Genomic DNA, 24,656 nt, shown 5'->3' with positions numbered 1-24,656 from the left:
ACTCATTTTGTATATGAAAGTATTTATAAAAAAAAAAACTAAAAATTTCAATAACTGTTTTGATATCGGTACAAATAAGGCGACCATTATAAGTATTTATTAGACTATCAACCTTAGTTACAAAGGTTGCTGGGGTTCAGTTGAACAGTGCTATCTCTTTCTGATATATTAAAATTGACATTCGACAGAAAGAGACGCATTACGTTACTAAACACCCGCCTAACAACGTTCATAGCTAAACACATGATTTTATTAAGGATTTTATATTTTTTAAAAAAAGTATAGACAAAATTAATTTAATTGTATAAATATTTGTGCTCCCTTAAAAAATATTATGTACACGACATTCATTTACATATCTATTTACTTTTATACAATATATGTATATAAATGGCACGTCAAATATTGTGTTAATTAAAAAAAAATGCATCAAAAACAAACTATACAAAAAAAAAAAATGTAATTCGAGAATAATTACTATCAATAACAAAATAAAAAAAAAAAACTCGATGAAAATACAGAAAAATATATATAAGAAATAACAATATTTGACGTGAAAAACAAACATTATAATTTGTACAAAGTTCAATTAAACGATATTATAACAAACCGACGAACCCTTAGACAACTTCAGTTTTAAATATATCTAAAGTGTCTCTAGGAAAGGAAATTTGGTTCTATATCAAATTTTATCAACAACCCTAACCCGGTTACTATATTCAAGAAACGATTCGTTTTGCTTACGCATAGTAGAAATATTAATTAACATTTGTCATTTTCATATTTTAACTCTACTGTCCGTTATTCGTAGCCTTCGAGGATCGATCGACTAGGCGTTATTCAGAAGTCAGCTCCCGAGTCACATGACGTTTAAATTGATAGGAACTTCAACGGCTACTTGTAACTCATGTACAATAAAATTTCGTTAAATATAGAAATCGATTTTATGTTGTCAACAATTGTCACAAACTTTTGGTATTTTTGGAAGAATTGGAAAAAATTGCGAACACAGAAAACCTCAACTAATTGGCACCAAATTACAGGAGTTTGAGAGGAATTCACAAATTTGGCCTTGATTGTGACGTCACTGGTCGAATTTTTAATCTGTGGTATTCATGTCATTATGGATACGTAAAAATGGCGTTCTGTACGACAGCGTATTTGCTATCGGAACTTTGGAAGTCAAATCAAAGCGTATATTAGTTGTTAAGTGAAATAGTGTCGTTAAAAATAAATATATATGAATCTAGAACTGTTTGTAGTGCTTTTAGCCGACCTAATAGCAAATAGTATTGAATATCAATCAAGTTTTGTTTATTTATTTCTCCTTCGCTGCTCGAATATAGTACAGAGGTTATCCGTTCAAACTGGGCGCGTCTCTCGTCGGTCGTTTCGGTATGAAGGAGACAGTAAGCATGTCATCCTCTTCTTGCAACAGACACCCATTCGCTGATTTACTGCGATAAAGTAATCTGTGAATATAAACATTAGAATTAACTAAAGTAAGATAATGTTTAAAAAAAAACAACAATTTCTTGTTTTGTTGCGGTCTCAACGATATTCTTACAAGAATCAGAATGTTTGAATCGAAAATACCTGACGTAATTTTACAACTGTTTTCGTATGCAAATCAAAATCTTAAAAATGAAAGCTCGATGCACATATACCCAATGCAATGACACACACATATATATGACAAACACACAATACATTGAGTAAAACGCCCGAAATTTGAAGTTATCAAATACCGTGCAAGATACAACACGAACATAATAACTTTGCCTCTGAAGTAATAAATTTCCCTTCTTTAAGATCATTGAATAAATCCTCCATAACTTTTCAATGTGTTAAGTTAGGTATTATTTAACGATAACATTATTATAAATCCTACATGCGTACAGAATAGGCTATTTGACAATGCGAAAAATAAAGTGTCAATTATTGTAATCAGTATATATTATGAGTTTAAAAATGGTTATTTAAAAACGAAAGTTGAATATAATAATTTATCTATTCAAAAATCCATAAATTAAAATGCATTTTTTTTAATTTATCGGGTTTATGATGACGTCACTTGCTTGTTAACCTCGTTTGCCTACTGTATGTGGATTATATGTGCCACAGATTACAATACAGGCAAGTGACGTCACCGACGCCATTGCAGCGCCATATTGTCAAAGTAGTGTTTTCGCGCGCTATTTAAATATTGATTTTTTAATTTGATATTTTTCAGGAAATATGTACTAGGATTAAAAAACACAACTTTTACTGGTTTCCTTGACCTCTACTAAATAATATAAAATGGATTTTAAAAACCAGTCAAATAGCCTATTGCTTACATATATATATTTTAATAAATAAGATATTTAAGTATGCAAAGTTAATATTATATATATTAAAAAACAACTCACATAAAACCACCACCGTCAAACGACGCACACAAAAAATAATAATTATTAATATTACCATAATTTTAATAGTGCGGATTTCAGCGAGTCTCTCTTTCTGCTAGACAGAGTTATAATTTTGCGTGAGAAGTGATACTATTTAGTGCAGCGTTTCCCATAAGTGGGCCGCCAAAGTCGGGCCACGAAAGTTAAATATCGGATCGCAACTGTGGCGCCTTATTGTTTAATCAAATTTGTAAATTATCGAATCTCGTTGCCCAACACTGGGGCAAGCTGCATTCATTTTAATATTATGTATCTAACGCAAAGATTTTTTTATAATGTATATTATTAGTTAGGTTAAAAACTTTGGGAAACGCTTGTCTAGTGCATAAATGATAAAAGTTCTCTTAAATAGCCATTAAAATGATTACTGTGCTTATTTAAGCCAATACATTTAGGGCAAACTTGTAATAATGATAAAATACTTTTAAAACAAGCTTTTATTTAAAAATCATAAGATATTTTTTTGTCACCAGTACCGTAATATTTGCAAAATTTCAGCGCGATCGCTTAAATGGAATTGATTTAGATTTAAATTGCAAGATCCGCACAAATTCAAAGGTACTTTTAAATAAGAGCTCGTAAATTAATCATTTAAAAAATATAGATATTTTTTAATAATTATTCATGAATATTGTTTAGGAGGTGATTAATTAAACAACGCTGTCTCCTTCTTTCAAATGTCAAATGTATGATGTCAGACGGAGATAGATCATTGTTCAACTGAACACCCACTGAAAAATCTTTATACAGAAGGTCGGCAGTTTTATAAATATATTAATAAGAAGATCATTTATGTAAATACAAATATAACAATTAATATTAATTAATTCAATTACTTTACAAAGTTTTCTATATACAGTTAAAAAATGTGTAAAAAATTAACTCATTCGTATCATGTAACTGTGTCGCTTTTGACCAACCGTACACTTATTTGAGAGAGAACGCAAGCAAGCATAAAATTTACACAGACGTGACGCCATTACGCACCATGATCACTGAACATTTTTACCGGAATATGGATTTATAACACACGAGTTATCAGAATGAGATGGAACCTTATGAAACTTAATAAAGAATGACTGTTTTAGATCGAAAGAGCGTTAGCAAAGAAATTCTGAACAGTGATTAGCCAAACGGCTATGGCAAAATTTTCGTTTTTATGTATATGCCGGCCGAGATGGCCCAGGGGTCGCGTGCATCTTAACCGATGATTTCGGGTTCAAACCCAGGCAGGTACCAGTGAATTTCATGTGCTTAATTTGTGTTTATAATTCATCTCGTGCTCGGCGGTGAAGGAAAACATCGCGAGGAAACCGGCATGTGTCTAATTTCAACGAAATTCTACCACATGTGTATTCCATCAACCTGCATTGGAGCAGCGTGCACAGCGAGCATATTCCACAATATTCTCCAAACCTTCTCCTCAAAGGGAGAAGAGGCCTTAGCCCAGCAGTGGGAAATTTACAGGCTGATAATAATGTATATGCTCCACTTTATGGGTTATTAAGGGGATACTTGTGTGTGTTTTTCTTAAAATCACCTCCAAACTCACTAATCACGTAAATAATCATACAGTCATAAATCTCTAAAATACTGGAACAAACGCCAGGCAAACGTTGACGCTAATGAACAAGTCACACACGTCTGAGCTCGCGAGCATCGACGCGAGTTTGCCCCGTGTGACGTCACCGCTGGCGGCGGACCGCGCGTCTCAAATCCAAAAGGTACCCATTCTGATATTATTGTACTCCACAGAGACAACTTCATAGCGGCAAAGTTACATAACGCGAACTATACTTGTAGCAAAAAGTATTATGATTAAAATAAATAATTCTAATATAATATAGTGCACATATATATACATATACATATATATAGATATATTTAAACAATAATATTGTTATATATTTAAACGGACCAGGATTTTATTTACGTACTTGGCTAATGGCGACGTCCTGTCTATGGGGTCCACCTTCTCGTCCAAACCCCGATGAACGGACACCGAGTCCAATTCTTCTATATGTATAGATTGGAGATATTCTGTCGTTCTCAGCTGTTCAGCTGATGCTTTTCTGAAACTGGAGTAGAGATATTTAATATTTTTATCATGGGTCTATTATGTTCATGGTAGTTCATCTATTAACTTGATGGTACATATTCCAAGGCTGCCTGGGTAGGTGCCACCAACTCATCATCGTGTATTATATTCTTCCGCCAAGCAGAAATACTTAGTACTGTTGGGTTATTCTCACCTTCAAACCGAAAGGCGACATGCACAATACGTACTAACTCCGAGCTAAAGCCGAGACCACCGAATATTTCTAATTTTCTTTCAACTGAGAGATGAGCGTTTGCTACGAATGCATATAATACACGAGCAAGCACATTAACTTATGTTCGAATCATCCCATTGCCTGAAAATCCCCTCCCCCCCCCCATCGATCAGAATAAAAACGGCCATCGACGACCAAGCCCTTTAATGGTTATAAGTACTTACGTCTTGAGTAATAAACTCGAGCAGACCACTGATACGGAACTCATCGCCATAGCAGCTGACGCCATCCAGGGCTGAAAATTATAAAGTTTGGATTAAGTTAAGCTTTCGAAGATTACAAATTAATAATTTATCTGTATCTCATGCAGCGTTTACAACAATGATAACAAAAGACAGTGCCATTAAATATTTATATATAGGGAGACTGTCAACGCTCAGAACGCGTCGAAAATAAAAGTGGCCAACAGTTGGTACTCAGTACACGCACACTAGTAAAGTTTTCAAGTGTCAAGTCACGCACACCAAGACAATAAAGTTGACTCATTTGTTTCAGTTCCTTTGTAGATCGATGATATATGAAATTAATATAAGCCTTTTTAAATGAGCAACTTTGAATCGTTTTAAATAAACTATTTTCAGCAGTTTCATTTAAAATAGATAAGCAAACGGATATATGGACCACCTGATAGTGGTCATCATACCACCAGCAATATTCAGTGTTGTTGTTAATACTGAGTATGGAGCTTGGCAGTTGAATATGCCACCAGCGAGTAGTACCAACAAAGATGGTCTGACAGCATACAATTTGATTGTATAATGTTAAGCAACCTGTAATTGCAGGCCGTAGGCAGCGAAGGCCCCGCTCGCGAGCGGTATGCCGAGCAGGTTGTACACGGACGCGAACAGGAAGTTCAGCCGGATCCGGCGCACCGTCGTCCGGGACAGCTCCAGGCACGCCACCACGTCCAGCAGGTCGTTCTGGAATGGAACACGGGTCCATTTTCACACAAATAAACATGTTGCGTTCCTAAGCCGATAGTGATGAAACTTTGTTAAGTTATTGTCCTATAAAATAACATATCTATGGACAGGAAATTAGTGACATATATTTAAGATTAATTCAGTGTTTTATAACACTGCACAGATAATTGAGAAGGTTGACAACCAGCCTAACGGCCTCCACAGAAACCGATCATAAAAAGTATAATTTAGATGAGACGATATATACCTAAACGCTCTACGACACGAAGGCCTGTAATATGATACCATTTGAATGAAGCACTAGTGATCTTTTGTACTGAATATTGTCCGTCCGTGTTTGCACGTGTACGCACGTACACATGACAAAGACGTAGTGTTAGCGTGAGTGTACAGCGTGCTGGTGTGAGTTACCCGCATGAGCACGATGTCCGCGGCCTCGACTGCGACGTCGGTCCCGCTGGCGATGGCCACGCCCACGTCCGCCTGCGCCAGCGCCGGGGAATCGTTCACACCGTCGCCCACCTGTGGGCATCACGTACATACTATACTATACAACATTATATACATGGTGGCAAGAGAAGCTTTGGATTACACGCATGAAATATAATTTAACTCTGACTGACATCAAATATTCTATATAATTATTTTTTATGTTTTTTTATTGGTGTATCTTACAGATACAGGTGAATGTAAGATACACCAATGCGTCACCAACTTTGGGAGCTGAAATGTTATGTCTCCTGTGCCTGTAGTTACACTGGCTCACTCACCCTTCATCAGTGGGCGGTACCTACCCAGCGTTACGTTAATCGGTATACATTGACTAATTAAAATATTACCAATTAATGATATTCTTACCATGGCAACTTTCTGTCCCTCCTCTTGGAGTTTCTGTATCTTGGCCACCTTGTGTGAGGGAAGCACCTCCGCATACACTTTATTTATTCCAACCTATAAAATATCACATGTTTTAAAAAAATCAGCTGAAGAAAATATCTTCAAAGTAACCTTTGGACAGATACATCCATGCGCCACCAACCTTGGGAACTAAGATGTTACGTCCCTTGTGCCTGTAGTTACACTGGCTCACCTCACCCTTCACACCGGACCACAACAATACTGAGTACTGCTGTTTGGCGGTAGAATATCTGATGAGTGGGTGGTGCCTACCCATACGGGCTTGCAAAAAGCCCTACCACCAAGTAAAATAATAAAGACATAAGTTAAAATAGAAATTGACATAACATTAATATAATTAATATCCCACAGCACTCAGGAATAATGCAACTTTTACCAGCGAACACTTTGTTATAATTGGAACATAAGTTTCGGAGATTAGCCCCTACAAACAAACAAATTTTACATCTGTACTAAAATTATAAAGCCGAAGTTCTTTTGTTTGGATAATCGCACTAATCTTGGGAACTGCAGATCCGATTTGAAAAAAATCTTCAGTGTAGATAGCCCATTTATCGAGGCTATTGGCTATATACCATCGCGCTACAACGAGAAGGAACGGCTATTAAAATATTACAAAAACGTGGTACAGTGCGCTGTGTTTACGGGTCGAAGTTTCGTAAAAATCATATATGACAGAAGTAAAATAGGCGAGCGAAATCGGGACGAGCAGCTAGTCTTTATATAAAAGTATAAATGGAAATGACCTAACTGGTAACTGGGTACCTGTCTAGCAATCGCCACAGCCGTTTTCCTGTTGTCACCGGTGAGGAGACACACTTCCAGGCCCATCTTCTTGAGGCAGTAGACCGCGAGATGGGCTTCCGGCTTAACCTCGTCCGCTACTCCGATCGTGCAAACTAGTTGGTCTGAAATAATAATCATGATAAATCACGTGAAATTCAAGTACCTTTCGCGGTGAAAGTCTTCATAATTTATCTGGGTCCTGGGGGTAAACCAGGTAATAGAAGTTATATATATGTATGCAAAATACCACTGACTGACTCATCATGAGATATCCAAAACTATAGGTGAAAATAAAACGGCTTAGAGAACAAGTCCTGCTAGTAACTCAAATCAAATCAAAATATTCTTTCTTAAAGTAAACTCATAAAAGTTCTTTTGAATTGTCATGTTACTGTGGTGAACTAAATGTAATGCTACCACCGGTTCCAAACATACAACCAGGGGGAACCAGCATGAAAATGAGTAGTTTTGCTTATCCACTGATTAAAGTTTTATTTTTGTATGTACGTATGAGTTATACCATTAATAGCCGCCAACACAGCTGTTCGTCCGAGTTCCTCGTCCCTCTGCAACGTCTCCTGAACCCTCCGAGGCACGGACACTCCGTTCCGCGCCATCCATTCACGGTTACCTATTAATACTATTTGTTCCACCACCTGCGAACGGAAAACAAACATTTATTAGACCACTAGACGTTGACCACACCAAATTTATATGGTATTCTAGAAATTGAACCAAATCATTCAAGAAATACTGCAATCTTGTTGCAGACTGTTTTCGAATTCTATTCTATTTTTAAAGTACCATCAAGGGTGGCAGTATTTTATAAGAAGGCAGACGAGTAACATAATTGGTGTTAGGGTTTTGGAAAGCCTGGCTAAGTAACAAAATTCAAAAAAGTCAAAAATCTTTATCGAACGTAGAAGCATTAACAAAAAAAAACTACCACCGATTCGGAAAGCAACACCTCAAACCTGAGAGGAACTCGCGAAAGAAACTCAGCGGAACTTTTATATTTACAATGCAGTTTTCATAATTCTATTTTAAACGGTATGGAGGTCATTACATTTCCAAGGTGTATTACCATATAAAAACTTATAATATCCTATAACAGATAAAAAATCTTTAACGGTTTTTTTTTAATTTTGCATTTGAATGATTTTGAACTTTGTTTGGTCTCCTGTTGTAAAACATATAGTTTTACTAACTAACAAAATAACTATGAACCCTGTGCAATCGGGTAACATACGTAACTAGCTTATGCTTGTTCCTTGACCGCCTCATACCTCGATCTTAATAGAAGGCCACAAATTCCGAGGTTTTGAGTTCAAAACCCAGGCTGGGCTGATAAAAAGTTTTTGGATATTTCCGTCGAAAAAAAATCTCAGTAACAGCCCGAAGTCTGGATGTTGGAAGTGTGTACACGCCCGAGCCTCGGAAAGCACGTCGAGGCGTTGGTCCTGCGCCTGAACTCTTTCCGGTCTTGTCGGATTAGCCTTCCTATCGGATTCGGTACGCTTGTGTTGACCCTCACACTTGTGATCTCTAATATGTCCTGCTTAGTTCAGACCGAAGTCGTTCTGGATTACTGATGTTATTGATGTTGGTGGTTGAACCCAAGCTTATTAGTAAAGTCATAGCTCAATCAAGTTGGCTCAAGGTCACTCCACTGGAGGCGAGGCCTGAACTCACGTCTCCAGTGGAAGGTATGAGCGCATGCAGCCTGGTGGCGGCCTGCGCGGAGCTGAGGGCGGCGTCCCCCTCCCCGCCCACGATCTCCACTGGAACACCGTGCAGCTGGATCGTTGAGCCTTCCCTGAGCAAGTTTAAGAAAATATCTCAATCAATTTGTGAATTTAAATTAAAAACACGGTTCTAAATAATTGTTATAAACCAAAGAAAAACAATTCATATATGAGATTTATTTCTATACTATATTCCAACCATAACAGGAGAAAAGTCAAATAAACAACATTTGAGGGCAAATTGACGCGATATCATTGGTCGAGAGCTTGATGGCGTTTTGAACTTCGACGTAACTGTTATCGGAATTTTGGAAGTAAAATAAAAGTGGATATAAGTAGTTAAGTGTAAGTGTTGTTTTATAAATAAAGGTATATTAATCATGAGCTCTTAATAGTGCACAACGTAACTGAGTTATTTGCAAATCGCATGTTTTTTAAATTGTTTTCTACTTCCATTACACTAAGCTATACAGTTTAATAATACATATATAAATTAAAATAAAAAAAAACTCACCTCGCATTTGCCAAAGCTGCTTTCAACTGAGGCGATTGTTGAAAATCATTCCTGAGGGTGATCTTAGCGCGCAACCCGCAACCCGGCGCCGCTGCGAACCCGCTGCAAGTGGCCCGGGCATCACCAACCACGCCAGAACACCATTTAACTATCGCTAGAATGTTATACATTTTGATATTACTTACACTTGAGACAATATTCAAATTCGACATTGTTAGATTACATTATCCGGCTCGAAGGACTAATTATTGAATTATAGGTGCATGTGACGTTTGCTGTGCAATTAAGCACTATTCTATTATAGGATAAAAATATAAATAATAATAAATCTCTTACCGGAAGCAACGGGATGTTCCGAGTTTAATTCCGCAGAGAGTATGCAAGCAAGTACTTCCGGTAACATCGAGGGCTCGCCGGTTAGTAGTGAAACTCTTGCTACGGTTGTGCTGCCTCGTGTGATTGTTCCAGTCTTGTCGAAGATAACTGTTTTGATCTGTTTAATTGGAAATAAAAATAATTAAATATAATAAAATTTAATTTCCAACCGCGGCTTCAAACGCACGTAACGGAGAAGGGTTTGAGTAAGTTTATGTATTCAGTCACCGTATTTTATCACCGCGTATATTTGCTTTGATTCTTGGTGAAGTGTGTATTAATTATAATGTTAGAAATTATGTATGTAACTGTACTCGCATTTAGCTATGTAAGCATAATTTTATTAGTATATTTTATTCATATATGAGTTAGACCAATAAACGCCACGATACAGTAAACAGTTGTTTTCTTTAACTAGAGAGTAAGGTCCCAACATCACATTGGGTTTTATATGTTTTTTAACGTATTTTGCTTTTGATCGATGTAGTAATTTACGAAAATGTAATAAAAATACACTTATTTGGTAAAAAAACTTCAGCTGAGTTTTTTAGCCGGCTCTCAAGACAGATGTGTTTCTTTTAACACATTATGATAGTGTTTAATTTCACAGTCAATAAGTAAGTTTAATGCTTCTATAATTAATAATAATCTTTAACTTTGTCTTTGAGTATGAATTAAATAAATTAAATAATGTTTCGACTATGAATTCTATCACATATTATGCTTATATAGCCTGCGTGTTTACTAACTTTGTGCGCGTTCTCCAAGGGCTCCGCCCCCTTGATGAGCAGGCCGAGTCTCGCGCCCACGCCCGTGGCCACCATGATGGCGGTGGGCGTGGCCAGCCCCAGCGCGCACGGACACGCGATGGCCAGCACCGACAGCGCGAAGTGGAACGCCGTCTGCACGATCAGCTCCCACTCCGTGAACCCTGAATCGCGGTACATCTCCTGTGAAAGGCATCTTTGCATCTTTAATAATTCGATATTTGATTCTACGTTAAAGTAAAAAGAAACAATTTACAAAAATACTTAAGACGAAAAGTTTTGTACCTAGAATAGAGTATGAAATAGGTAGGCAGACCTATAAAAAGTCAACTTGAAGTGGTCACCCATAGACATTAATATAAATATATTATAAATATTGGACAACATCACATACATTACTCTGATCCCAGTGTAAGTAGCCAAAGCACTTGTGTTATGGAAAATCAGAAGTAACGACGGTACCACAAACACCCAGACCCAAGACAACATAGAAAACTAATGAACTTTTTCTACATCAACTCGGCCGGGAATCGAACCCGGGACCTCGGAGCGGCGTACCCATGAAAACCGGTGTACACACAACTCGACCAAGGAGGTCATCAAAAGACATTGGCACTGTAGACCATTCCTTACATCGCCAATGCGCTAATTAACTTTGGAGACGAAGATATTATGCACCGAGCCTGTAGTTTTTTTTTTATGGTATAGGTGGCAAACGCGCAAGAGGCTCATCTGAGGGAAAGTGAGTACCACAGCCCATGGACATGGCTTTTAAGAAAAGTGCAGGCTCTTCTATTTAAGATTCCCAAATCTTATCGGTTCGGAAAAACCGTCAGAGAAAGCTGATTTCGAAGAGTTGTGAAAGGCAGAAAAATCCTTAGAAATCACGCTGTTGTTGATTTTCGGACATCTAGGTGGTTCGGGTGGAACTTGGAATTTAAGTTACACTGGCTCCCCAAAACGGAACACGATAATACCGAGTATTGCTGTTTGTGTTAAGTGGTACCAATCCAGAGAGGTTTGCACAAAGCCAAGTTGCTCTATTGCGGGTGGAAATACCACTAATTGACTCATCACAAAATCTTCGAAGTCACAGGTTGAATTGACTTTGTTTGAGGATAGTTACCCCTTTCTTAACGTAGACGTTTAGTCCGAAAGGATTTTTGGAAATTTCACCTTCAAGAGGAGAAGTGGGAGGCTAGACTAATTTCACGAGCACAATTATTAAAGCGACTTTGTCTACTCACCGGCGTTATATCTTTAATCCTATCGATGTTGATGGCTCCGCTTATGATCCAACAGATCAGCGTCAGCAACGAGAGGAACACCACCATTGGAACGAAGTATCTGAAATATGAATCACATAAAGATATATTTTGGTACATCTGCGAGATTAATAGATTTCGACACCGCTTGAACGATCACACGATCAAATTTTTTTTTTCTCGGAGAAGGTATTTCTATCGTCAGACTTTATCGTAACTCGCCGCTAGGTGGCGCTGGGGGGGAGGGGGGGGCGCGTACCCGGCGATGGTATCGGCGAGGCGCTGCACGGGCGCCTTGCTGCTCTGCGCGTCCTCCACGAGGCGCACGATCTGCGCCAGCGTGCTGGCGTCGCCCGTGTGCGTGGCGCGCAGCAGCAGCGCGCCGTGCTGGTTGATGCTGCCGCCGATCACCAGCGAGCCTGCGCGTAGGGGTTGGGAGCTTACATTCGTAGCCGATGTCTTGCGAAGGCTCGACTCGCAGACCGCAGGTTTAGTCAACGACGACAAAACAAGATAATCAATCTCATAACAAAATTTAGTAGGGAATTAAAATTAAAAAAAAAAACTAATTAGGATGTTTTTGCCGCCCGTACATATACAAATTATATCATTTTATTTATAAATGGTCACGCAAATATGAAAAAGACAACAAATACCGTAAAATAAAACATTTTTGTTTGACTGAAAAAAAGTTGTACCTTTGGACTTCGTCACCGGCATCGACTCCCCGGTTATTAGGGACTCGTCACACGTGCTCTGCCCGGATATAACCTTACCGTCAACGGGTATCTTCGCGCCGGGCACTACCTGGGAATAACGTCCACGTCATTTACCTTCATTACCAGCGAGTTTAATTTCGATTTCAGACGAGAGGATATCCAGTATCTTTCGTCCATCAATCTTTGATCACGTGAGATGTTAATTACTTGTCATTTGTATAAATCTTTAATAGATTTTAATTCATAAACTACTTCACAAAGTACTAAATATTCGATCATAGCCAAGTGGACCGTAATCATTTATGAAATTTTGAAAAAAAACCACTGAAATTCGTATAAAATTACTAGGATCACAGACTTAGTATTTATTGATACGAAGAGCCGAGATGGCCCAGTGGTTAGAACGCGTGCATCTTAACTGATGATTGCGATCAAACCCAGACAGGTACCACTGAATTGTCAAGAGCTTAATTTGTGTTCATGATTCATCTCATGTTCGGCGCTGAGGGAAAAAATCGCGAAGAAACTTGCATGTGTCTAATTTCAATGAAATTCTGCCAAACACCAACCCGCATTGGAGCAGAGGAATATGCTCCAAACATTCTCCTAAATTTACAGGTTCTTACTGTGTACTGTGTATTTAATAATTTCCAGGCAAAATATATACAATCTAGATTCTGTGATAGTCATATTATACATTCAATTGAATATTATAAAATTGCAATTCGTGTCTATGATTACACTGGCTCACTCACCATTAAAAAAATCAAGATACAAGGTTACGCTGTGCTAACGAGCGCAAATAAACATATCAGCGTTTAATCTTTTAACAAAATTCCACTAACCTTAAGAACGTCCCCTTGCTCCACTAAGTCGACGGGTATGTTCTTCTCGCTGACCTCACGTCCTTCCTCGTCCAGGGTCACGAGGACAGCCTCAGTCGGTTTCAAGGACAGGAGTTTCGATAGCGCCTCGGATGTTTTACCCTTGTGTAGGAGAAATAGAACGCTTTGTATAATTCCATCTTATTTTTTCAAATAGAAGTTCCTCCTTATAATATTATTACATATAATAAATATATGTTACTGTAAAAGTTCGAGCTAAGGTAATTCTTAAGATTTTCCAGTAAAACCAACCTAACCTAACCTAACATGTAAATCCTAAGATTTACCAAGTGAATGATGGTAAAAGTTCGAATCCCAAAGTTTTTTGGACATTTACCATTCATAATCGGTAAATCTTAGGTTTTACTGGAAAATCTTAAGATTAAGATACCGTAGTTCGAACTTTTACAGTAACATATATACTTATACGTGAACCAACAACTTTGTACGACATTTTTACCAAAAAGACGCGGATGGAGCTTAAATTTTGGCACTTAAAGTTGATGTGGAGAAGGGTGCATTCAAAACATTACACACACTACGATACGTTGAACACACACACGTTTATCTAAATTGTATTGAATATGAAACATTCATAGTTTACGTTTATACTGCCATTTTATTTACATTTGATTTTTTTTATTTTAGCAGTGGCAAGGTATCGTCCTGTTAAGCCTCATTTTTCCTACGTATCTTTCGAATCGTATCTAATATTTTATTAGCAATGAATTACGGTCGAATTTCGTCCAATGGGAGACCACTTGTTCTAATCAAATCAAATCAAAATATACTTTATACGAGTGGCCTTTACAAGCACTTTCAAATCGTCATTTAACAAACTATACTAAGTGAAGATTCACACAGATTCTACCGCGAAAGACCGGCAAGAAACTCAGTAGTTAATCTTTTTCAACTTTTAAAAATACAGAGTTAGTTAAATACAATTATATATGTATGTCATGTCTGCCTGCCTGGAAGTCAACAAGCATTAACTCCACGCTTTTTTATCATCAATATAATCTTGTATCGAATAAAATGCCTTCTTTACCAATGTATTTTTTTACAAATGTCTTGAATCTATGAAACGGCAAAGTTAAAAATAATAAATTAAATATTGTGAATTAAAGATTTAAAATTATGAAGTGATTTCAAATTCATATTTATCGTTGAACCTTAGCTATGTGTTCCAGCCATCTCCCCAAGGACACGAAGACCAGCAGCATGGGCGGCGTGTCGAAGAACGTGAGGGGGCTCGTGTCTTTCTGCAGGGCCATCGCTGCGATCACGACGGCTAACGAGTACGCATAACTGGAACAATGGACAATTTTAATCACCTATATTATTGGGTCGAAGTTCTTTAACGCGGCTTACAACGAACTGGCAGAAATCGTCACGGAAGTAAAGCGTAGTAAAATATTACCCCTACATGCGACCCTTTGTCTCTGGTCCTTTTCTATTGTATACAAGAGTTAATGGCCTCAATTTAAAAATAATTTTTGTTCTTATCTAAAAATTATACGGGGCCCCGTGGCGCGGCGTACTTTCTTAGGGGTGATTCCTTCGAGAACTGTCTTATGTCCTTTGTTGGGACTTAAACCATCTCGATACCAATTTTCAAACGTTGTAAGCGTTAAGAGGTACATTTCAGTAAAGTGCAATTAACAAAGAAACTTAAAAACACAGCCTATCCAGGCAATATGCCAATACGGTTAATTTCAATCAATAATGTCTCGATATTATAACCTATGTTATTGAAAAGTTTCATCAAAATCCATTCAGTAGTCTTTGCGTGAAAGACTAACAGACATCCATATATCCTCAAACTTTCGCATTTATAATATTAGTTGGATCTTGATCATCTGTGAAGGGGAAACCCCGTAATTATTTGGAGCTTCAGACATTACTCAAAAGGCGTTTATTTTACCTTATAGTCGTCGTCATCGATATAAGTACGTCCATATTAGAGGTCCCATGTTTCAGAGCTTTGTAAGCTTGTTTGTAGAAGTGCCAACCGCCGATGAACTGGAAACAAAGTTACGTGACATGAATAAAAATTCTGAGCAAACCGATAATCGGACGCTATTTATACATATATTTATATTTTAATTAAGTTCTTGGGTCTTTTTATGGCAACGGTAAGGGGACAAATAAACCACTTTATAGTAGAAGCTTCTTATAGTTTATAGCCATTAGTGTCTTTTATATGGTATAGTTTAGCATGAGCAAATGGGCCACCTGATGGCAAGTGATCACCACCGCCCATAGACAATGGCGTTGAAAGAAATATTAACCATTCCTTACATCGCCAATGCGACACCAACCTTGGGAACTATGATATTATGTCCCTTGTGGCTGTAGTTTCACTGGCTCACTCACCCTTCAAATCGGAACACAACAATACGGAGTAATGCTGTTTGGCGTTAGAATATCAAATGGGTGGGTGGGACCTACCCAGACGAGCTTGCCACAAAGCCCTACCACCAAGACAGAGCCCTACTACCAAGATTTTCTTTAACCATTTCTTATATAACCAATGCGCCACCGACCTTGGGAATTGAGATGATACGTCCCTTGTGCCTTTAGTTACACTGGCTTACTCAAAATTCAAACGTACAAAACAATACCAATATTGCTGGTAGGTGGTAGAATATATGATGAGTGGGTGATGCATACGCAGACCAAGACCAAGACCAAAACCCAGATCAACAAATAGCGTAAAGTCCGTGATGTTCCTTTCCAAACGGGTAGTAAATCTCTTGACAGTTAATATACAATGCACTCGATCATGCCGTCCTGTCGATCGATTTTGGTCACAGCGACTTAAGACAGCCGAGCGAGATGGCCCAGTGGTTAGAACGCGTGCATCTTAACCGATGATTTCGGGTTCAAACCCAGGCAGGCACCACTGAATTTTCATGTGCTTAATTTGTGTTTATAATTCATCTCGTGCTCGGCGGTGAAGGAAAACATCGTGAGGAAACCTGCATGTGTCTAATTTCAACGAAATTCTGCCACATGTGTATTCCACCAACCCGCATTGGAGCAGCGTGGTGGAATATGCTCCATACCTTCTCCTCAACGGGAGAGGAGGCCTTAGCCCAGCAGTGGGAAATTTACAGGCTGATTATGACTTAAGACAAAAACGACAGGCCAACTACGCGGGAAATATTATGTAAACGTTACAGATTTGGCCACTAGTGGCGCTACTGGCGCGGTCACGTGACGGTAAAGTAGCGACATCTAACGACAAGACGAGGAAAGACTCTCTCTCTCATAATGGACTTCGGACGTCTCAGGAAACATAACACAAATTTTATTTTAATGTAAAATTTATTTATTATCGTGCTCAAGTGTGTGCGCAAGCGCAGGTACACTTCTTATTCCGTCACTCTCATAATCCGCTGCAAATCCTACACGACCGGAACGTTGAGACAATACATGGGAGCGTTCACCCTCCCAACTGGACAGACTCCGAGCGGAAAGACTTATTGAGACTTATCGATCCGGCGATGGGGTCAGGGTTTGAACCCAGAAACTTGGTATCAGTGGCTTTATATCTACCCACGAGACCAGCTAGGCAATAATACACTCACTTCTACATGTAATAAAGATTTTCACCATGACGATAGATACAGACGGGACATAACACTGCGTGCACTTATTTATGGTAATCTTGTAAAATTGATGATATTTCCTCACCTGCACAGGCGTCGCCAGCAGCCCCATGAGCAGGTTCTCGAGACTGAGGCCCGGCAGCACGCAGCACATGTTCCCGGCGGAGTGGTCCATGGCCCACATGAAGTAGGCCATCAGCGCCATGCACGGCGCGCCGAAGATCAGCGAGATGAGGAACGCGCCGCGCCACTTTCGTATTTCCTCTCTGTGATATTGGAAACATAAGGGGTTTTAAGGCTTGGCTCTTCACAGAAGATCGAAGGCTTCAGTTAAAGTATGATAATCATTCAATCACAAAATGATTGAATGAATGAAAGAAGCGCAAATTATGAAATCTTATACTTTAATAGCGCAAGGCGATTTTTGTCCCAGTGATGATGGGACGATAGCTACGCATAAAAAAACGTTTATGGTCTCATTTTGAAGAGTCCCAGCCGTAGATGTGCGGAAAATTAACGAGGGTTCTTGATTGCAATTTACTAAATTGTAAGCCGAGATGGCCCAGTGGTTAGAACGCGTGCATCTTAACCGATGATTTCGGGTTCAAACACAGGCAGGCACCACTGAATTTTCATGTGCTTAATTTGTGTTTATAATTCATCTCGTGCTCGGCGGTGAAGGAAAAAATCGCGAGGAAACCTGCATGTGTCTAATTTCAACGAAATTCTGCCACATGTGTATTCCACCAACCGGCTTTGGAAGAGCGTGGTGGAAAATGCTTCAAACCTTCTCCTCAAAGGGAGAGCGTTAGCCCAGCAGTGGGAAATTTACAGGCTGCCAATGTAAATTGTAACGATTTAACAAAGAATTCATTTTAGAGAGCGGCACTATAGCTGGCTATATATTGTTATATATATAAAACAAATGTTAAACTGTCATAGGTTTCGAAACTTCTCGATAAATAAATAAACGAATGAATTAAATAATCAACGGAGAACGAACGAATGAATATATAAACAAACTCACTTGTGTTCCAGGTAGTCGGTCGTGCCGCGGTTCTGTGAGCTGAGAACGCTCGCGTCGAAGCCGAGGTCGTTAACAGCGTCGCATATTTTACGAGCTCCGATTATTTCCGGGTCGTATTTAATTTTCGCCCTGTAAAGACAAAATGTTTATGGTATATGACCATTTATTTTATACCAGGTTCCATTCGAAACTTGCTCTTGTATTTTTGGATGGAAATTAAGTTGGTGGTTCCCCTTAATTGGCCTTCATAAAGCCCTACTTATCGTATTAAAAACCGGTCAAGGGCGAATCAGACTTGCACTGCACTGCATTTAACTAACATAGCTTTGTATATTAAATGTCGAAAAAGAGTACCAACCGAGTTTCTTGCCGTTTCTTTTTATATTCCGTACCGGTGGTAACTTAACTTAATATAGTTTTATGAAAATTACGATTCAAAAGTGCTTGTAAAAGCCTATCAGAACAAAGTATGTTTTGGTTCTGATTTTACTGACACTCTTACAACTGGAACGGGCTGCATTGACATTCACTTACTTGGAGGTCGTGAGGGCGACTGAACAGGACACGACGCCGTTCATTTTAAGTACTGATTTCTCTATTTTGTTGACGCACGACGCGCACGTCATGCCTTTAATCTGAAAATATTGGTTATATACACCTTCAAGAAAAATCAATATGTTTATAACACGGGCGGTCGTGTAAATGGATCGCCTGGTGGTATGTGGTACTGTAAGATACATTAACCGTTCATCGCATCAACAATACGCTATCAACCTTGGGAACTAAGATGTCATTTATTTATCAGAACTGACAGATACCATTAGTTACTACGTTATATAAAATATAGTCCAGGTGGCTATCTTTGTTATGTTCTGTGGTCGTAGTCACTGGCTCGCTCAGTCTTCAAACCGGCCAACAACACTAGAGTATGTAATGAGTGGGTGGTACCTGTCCAGACGTGCTTATACAGGACCCTACCACCAAGATTGACAAGTACAGTGTTATAAATGGTTTTTTTTTTTACTAAAGAGACACCACCCACTCATCAGATTTTCAACTGCTAAACGAGAGTAACCAGTTGTGTTCCGGTTTGAAGAGTGAGTAAGCCAGTGTAACTACAGGCACAAGGAACATAGCATCTTAGTTCTCAAAGTAGGTGGCGCATTGGAAATGTAAGGAATGGTTAATATGTCCAACAGCGCCGTTGTCTATGGGCGGTGGTGATCACTTAACCTCAGGGGCCCACTTGCTCGCTTGTGTATCTACATCATTGAAGATATAAAAAATAATGGGACACCATACAGAGCTACCATAAAATAATTGGTTCCTTCCAACTTTCCTATCAGGATACATACTTTATCTATACATATAATAAAATTGGAGTGTCTGTCTGTAATATTAAAATAACCGCTTTTTACTAAATGCATATGTATGTATACACGGTACGTATACCAAAGTACCATCTTTTTCAATTTCTGTCTGTCTGTCTGTTTGTTCCCGCTAATTTCTGGAACTGCTGGACCGATTTTGACGGGACTTTCACTGGCAGATAGCTGATGTAATAAGGAGTAACTTAGGCTACAACAATAACTTTTTTGTTAAATTCAAACGCGCACGAAGTCGCGGGCACAGCTAGTCCTGTATATAATACAATTTCCAAAGAAATTTTATTCTGGGGTAGAACCTCCTTACCGACAAATTCAAATCCCTCGGCGCTCCACTGTCGCTCATAAGTTCCGACGGGAAGCCCAGCTCGGTGATCGAATCTGTTATCGCGAGAGCTGATATTTTTGCCGGTTCATAGCGAACCTCTGCTTTAGCGGCCAAGAGTGCTATAACGATCGAATGGACACCTGTATAAAGAAAATGGGGGTTTTAACAAAGCTGCATTTTAACTGAATGTCTTGAGGTTAAATTTAGGCGGTTATAGCCTAATTAGACTCGTTTTCAGTCAGTAATTTCCTCCTAGATCACCCACCCCCACTTTAAAAGTATTATGATTTGCGTAAGGTTAATTTTCAGAAACAAAAAGGGGACTGGAAGAAAAATATATCATATTATATAACTAATGTTTTGGAAATAAATATGTCATCCATTTACAAACCCATCTGAACTTGTAGTCCAACTCTGTTAGCGGTAGGGGGAATTCATAAAAGAATTGATTAGCAGAAAAATGGTTCAAGTTAAAAAATCCAAAAGTTGGAGGGATAGAGCTGAGATTTCCCATATGTTAGAACGCGTGAATCTTTACCGATGATTGCGGGCTTAAAGTACAACTGAATTTTCATTTACTTGTGCATGTGAAGGAAAACATCTTTGCCACATGTGTGTCCACCATATCAATAGAGCATTGTGATGGAAAAATACTGCAAAACCTTCTCCTCGAAGTCCTTAGTCCAACACTGGGACCTTACTACAGTTAAATCACCGAGTCCAATCAAAACGTTCCAACAGTAGCAAGTTACCGTTCAACTTAGCGCAGTGCTTCTCTATGGCGGCGACGCAGGACGCGCACGTCATCCCGCGCACCTCCAGCGTGCAGCGCGACACTTCCGGCGCCGGAACACCCTGGGAGCACATTAGCATTATGAGTTTTTATAGTCTATGCTTGTCCTGGATCAACTCCACCCATAGACATTCGCGATGGTTAATATTTCTTACATGATGTCTATGGGTGGCGTTGATCCAGGAAGTTACACTCCTCCTGTTACTTCTGTAGTTTAGGGGGTGTTACCTACCCACATGGTTGCTGAAAACTCTACCAAGACACCATTCGAATGGTTCATATTTAAAACAGACCCATAAATTTGACCATAGTTTCAAATGTACTTACGTTCTGTTGCGTCCTACTTTTGGGGGGCGATGATTTGACACGATCTCCCGATCCTTCTTCAGTTTTAATCTGTGATAATTCTGTGAACAACGTCCACAGTTCCATTGAAACCATTACATATTGTACTAGAATTTGCACATTTCAGTTTAATCGCGCAAACGCAGTTAACCCGAGCACCATTTGCATACGTACATGTCATTAAATCGCGAGGAAACCTGCACATGCCCCATAAAACTGTGGCAAGAGTGTATTTACCAATATAGTCTATTGTAACAACAAGATCACAAAAGCCAAATACAACATACGAGACAGCGAATTGGCGCGATATCATTGGTCGTGTTTGAATTATCTATGATATTCAATATGGATTTGCAAAAAAAATGCGTTTGGAACGTCGCCGAAACTTTTATCGCCGAATTTGTAGTAAGTGTTGTATTATAGCCGAGATAGAGCCCGAGATGGCCCAGTGGTTAGAACGCGTGCATCTTAACGGATGATTTCGGGTTCAAACCCAGGCAGGCACCACTGAATTTTCATGTGCTTAATTTGTGTTTATAATTCATCTCGTGCTCGGCGGTGAAGGAAAACATCGTGAGGAAACCTGCATGTGTCTAATTTCAACGAAATTCTGCCACATGTGTATTCCACCAACCTGCATTGGAGCAGCGTGGTGGAATATGCTCCATACCTTCTCAAATGGAGAGGAGGCCTTAGCCCAGCAGTGGGAAATTTACAGGCTGTTTATGTTATGTTATGTATGTTGTATTATAAATAAAGATATATTAATTATAAACTCTTGGTAGTGCACAATATAGCTGAGCTACTAGGAACTCGCATAAAATACGTACATCTAAAGTTTGACTATCTTTATTCCTTCTTCAATTGGAATATAGATAGCTGAGTGTCATGGTTGAATGATGTTCAAGCCCCATTTTTAATAGGAAGGGATGTTAACTAGAAGGGGAGCATTAATTGGGACTGTTGTCTGTTAAGCAATTGCGTAATTTTAGTAGATGTGGATCAGTAGTTAGACCACGTATAAGCCTCGTGGGAAACTTTTACCAGCCGTTATCTGGATAGATATGACTTGGGAACCTTCAACGAAAGAACGTACTCATTTCTTAAAGGTCCATAAAAATCATTTTGCATCAGATGAGCCTCCTGCTCTTTTGCTCGTATTTACAAGCCTTCTCAACAACAATGGGTATGTCCCTGGAGTGAGACGTTAACTGGTGACGCTGGTGAGGCTGTTCATGTAAAAAAAAATGTATGTATGTTTGTAAAACATGACGTACCTGTCATTTGCTCGTCGTTTACACTAACTATGTTCACGTCAAACCCTAACGAGTATATAGCATCGGTTATTTGTTTAGGAGTTATCGAAGCCGGCGTGTATTTCACTAACGCTGTATTGTCAGACAGACTGACAGTCGAGTGGACCACGCCCGGCATATCCGTAAGAGTACCTGCAAATTAAATTTTTAATTATGAAAAAAAACCTTCCATTTAAATCTTTATCTTAAGTTTATGGATATATGTATATATAATCGTCCGTCTTTATTGTAATATTTATCTTTTTGATGGCGATGATCTTTCAATCGGCTATGTCTTGAGCACGACAAGCGCTTGGGAGTGCAAGAACAGTTCTGGTGATCTTCTTTTCTCCCCTTATCTCTAACGATCGATCCATCAGACGGTCTCGGTGAAGGAAAACATCGTAAGGAACCTGCATGTGTTTTATCTAAAAGAAATTTTACCATATGTGTATGATAAAAGTTGAAAGCTGTGGAAATTGTACATAACATTCTGTAGTCAATTTAATATCAGTACTGCACCCGTACGAAGTCGCTTGTCGGTTGTTTTTGATCCAGTCCAGAAATTAAATTATAAGTGGTTTAATTTAATTAAGTATATATTACCAACCTTCGATAGTATTCACACAGGACTGGCACGTCATCCCAACGACAGAGATCAGCACTGAGCTGACGTTCGACGGGTTTGAACTCGTCATATCTATTAGCAAGTCTGTTGGTATCTCGCGCGGGAGAAGATTCCTGGAAACAATAAAAATGATTCTTATCAAGCTGGTGGTAGGGCTTTTTCCAAGTACCCGCCTGGGTAGGTTCTTTCGACCTCGGTGGTTCACCCACTCGTCACATATTCATCGTCCTGTTTGAAGAGTGAGCGTATGTAACTACAGGCACAAGGGACATGACGTTGCAACCCAAGGTCGGTGGCGCGTTGGCGATGTGAGAGATGATCATTATATGGTCCAGTTGCCAATATTTCAAATAAACAAAGAGTAGAGTTAGTAATGGATAGAAAGAGCACGTGTCTTTGCGAACAAACTTTAGGTCTATATTTTGACTTTGAAGTTGGACACTCCCTTGAGATTGGTCGCCTTAACCGAAATTGGCCTATATACCTCATATCTATCCTGTAGGCTAACGAGGCAGTCAAGAAGCAAAAAAGAAGAATATTTCTTAGCGCCTGACATATAAAGCATAGCAACCTATTTTATACGCATACGACCACATGTTACCGTTCTAGACGGTACGCACACAAGTATAAAGCTATGCCCTTCTAATTGTTACGAAAAGGTCACTTGTCTTCCCCGTGTCATTGTACTCAAACTCAAACTCAAATTCCTTTATTCAATATGGAAGCATTACACTTACTTATTGATAGTCAAATTAAACACTACCACCGGTTCGGAAAACGAAATACCCTGAGCTGAGAAGAACCGGCGAAAGAAGCGAGTCTTTTTTTTGTCAAATTTATTATATACATACATATATTGAATTTGAATAGAAACAGCCAGGAGGCGATCGTTTCATTCCCAAGGTGTGCTATCAATCATAAACTCACTAATTGTATAGTAACCTTTCGCACAAGCGTTCCTTTAATTTTCTTTTTTAATTTGGCAACATAAGCATTTTGGACGCTCCTGTTGTACAGACTCTTTTAAACCCAACCTACACGCAGGTCCAGTAAAGAGCATCCAGTTTTCTTTAAACTTATCTTATACAATATTAACTGCTATTGTTTCTTATTGGTCCGTAAGACAAACCTCGTTTCGTCGTCGTTGCTATCCACTGGCGCTTCGAACCCCATATCCTCTATATGAGACCGGATCGCCTCCACAGAACACAGGCGAGGGTCATACCTGAAGTATCCTGCGTGTTCAGATAACTCCACCTGGGAAAATATATATATTTTTTAAATTAATGACACCGGCAGGAGGTCAAACAGAGCTATGTTCTTATGTCTCTTGTGCCAGTTGCATTGGCTCACTCAGACCTTCAAACCGGAACACGACATTGCTACGTATTGTTGTTTTGCCGTAGAATATCTGATGAGTGGGTGGTACCTATAAAGACGAGCTTGTACAAAGCCTTACAACAAAGTACTTTGTTTGTGATATTTATGTATTAGAAAATAATATAGACCTTTTGGAGAGAAACCATGACAATCATTGTATGGATACATTCGCGTCACCA

The 24,656-nt window shown here is 39.0% G+C and overlaps 1 protein-coding gene across 3 annotated transcripts in view; it reads right to left on the bottom strand.

The window, feature by feature from the left end:
- Window positions 1-1,101: 1,101 nt before the first annotated feature.
- The window catches only part of LOC113391585 (copper-transporting ATPase 1), a 111,020-nt gene continuing 87,465 nt past the window's right edge, over window positions 1,102-24,656 (bottom strand). Inside the window, exons 5-31 of one of the 3 annotated variants that reach the window (XM_064219957.1) lie at window positions 24,227-24,354; window positions 23,080-23,210; window positions 22,452-22,622; window positions 21,157-21,236; window positions 20,789-20,891; window positions 20,016-20,176; window positions 18,858-18,958; window positions 18,324-18,452; window positions 17,382-17,562; window positions 15,607-15,704; window positions 14,860-14,990; window positions 13,644-13,789; window positions 12,778-12,886; window positions 12,339-12,498; window positions 12,062-12,161; window positions 10,797-10,997; window positions 10,009-10,165; window positions 9,673-9,826; window positions 9,106-9,229; window positions 7,934-8,069; window positions 7,393-7,535; window positions 6,568-6,660; window positions 6,121-6,231; window positions 5,557-5,706; window positions 4,951-5,021; window positions 4,391-4,531; window positions 1,102-1,472 (exon numbers count right to left, since the gene is read on the bottom strand). In XM_064219957.1, the coding sequence (XP_064076027.1) occupies window positions 1,355-1,472; window positions 4,391-4,531; window positions 4,951-5,021; window positions 5,557-5,706; window positions 6,121-6,231; window positions 6,568-6,660; window positions 7,393-7,535; window positions 7,934-8,069; window positions 9,106-9,229; window positions 9,673-9,826; window positions 10,009-10,165; window positions 10,797-10,997; window positions 12,062-12,161; window positions 12,339-12,498; window positions 12,778-12,886; window positions 13,644-13,789; window positions 14,860-14,990; window positions 15,607-15,704; window positions 17,382-17,562; window positions 18,324-18,452; window positions 18,858-18,958; window positions 20,016-20,176; window positions 20,789-20,891; window positions 21,157-21,236; window positions 22,452-22,622; window positions 23,080-23,210; window positions 24,227-24,354 (3,528 nt within the window). In that variant the 3' untranslated portion in view covers window positions 1,102-1,354. Of the gene's footprint in view, window positions 1,473-4,390; window positions 4,532-4,950; window positions 5,022-5,556; window positions 5,707-6,120; window positions 6,232-6,567; window positions 6,661-7,392; window positions 7,536-7,933; window positions 8,070-9,105; window positions 9,230-9,672; window positions 9,827-10,008; window positions 10,166-10,796; window positions 10,998-12,061; window positions 12,162-12,338; window positions 12,499-12,777; window positions 12,887-13,643; window positions 13,790-14,854; window positions 14,991-15,606; window positions 15,705-17,381; window positions 17,563-18,323; window positions 18,453-18,857; window positions 18,959-20,015; window positions 20,177-20,788; window positions 20,892-21,156; window positions 21,237-22,451; window positions 22,623-23,079; window positions 23,211-24,226; window positions 24,355-24,656 lie in introns of all 3 variants that reach the window. The other 2 variants (XM_026627593.2, XM_064219956.1) reach the window with 2 other exon arrangements.

Source organism: Vanessa tameamea, chromosome 30, assembly GCF_037043105.1.
Source record: "Vanessa tameamea isolate UH-Manoa-2023 chromosome 30, ilVanTame1 primary haplotype, whole genome shotgun sequence".
NCBI classification, from domain to species: Eukaryota; Metazoa; Arthropoda; class Insecta; order Lepidoptera; family Nymphalidae; genus Vanessa; species Vanessa tameamea.
The sequence above is the reverse complement of the archived record's forward strand: the minus strand, read 5'-3'. Positions and strand labels throughout refer to the sequence as shown.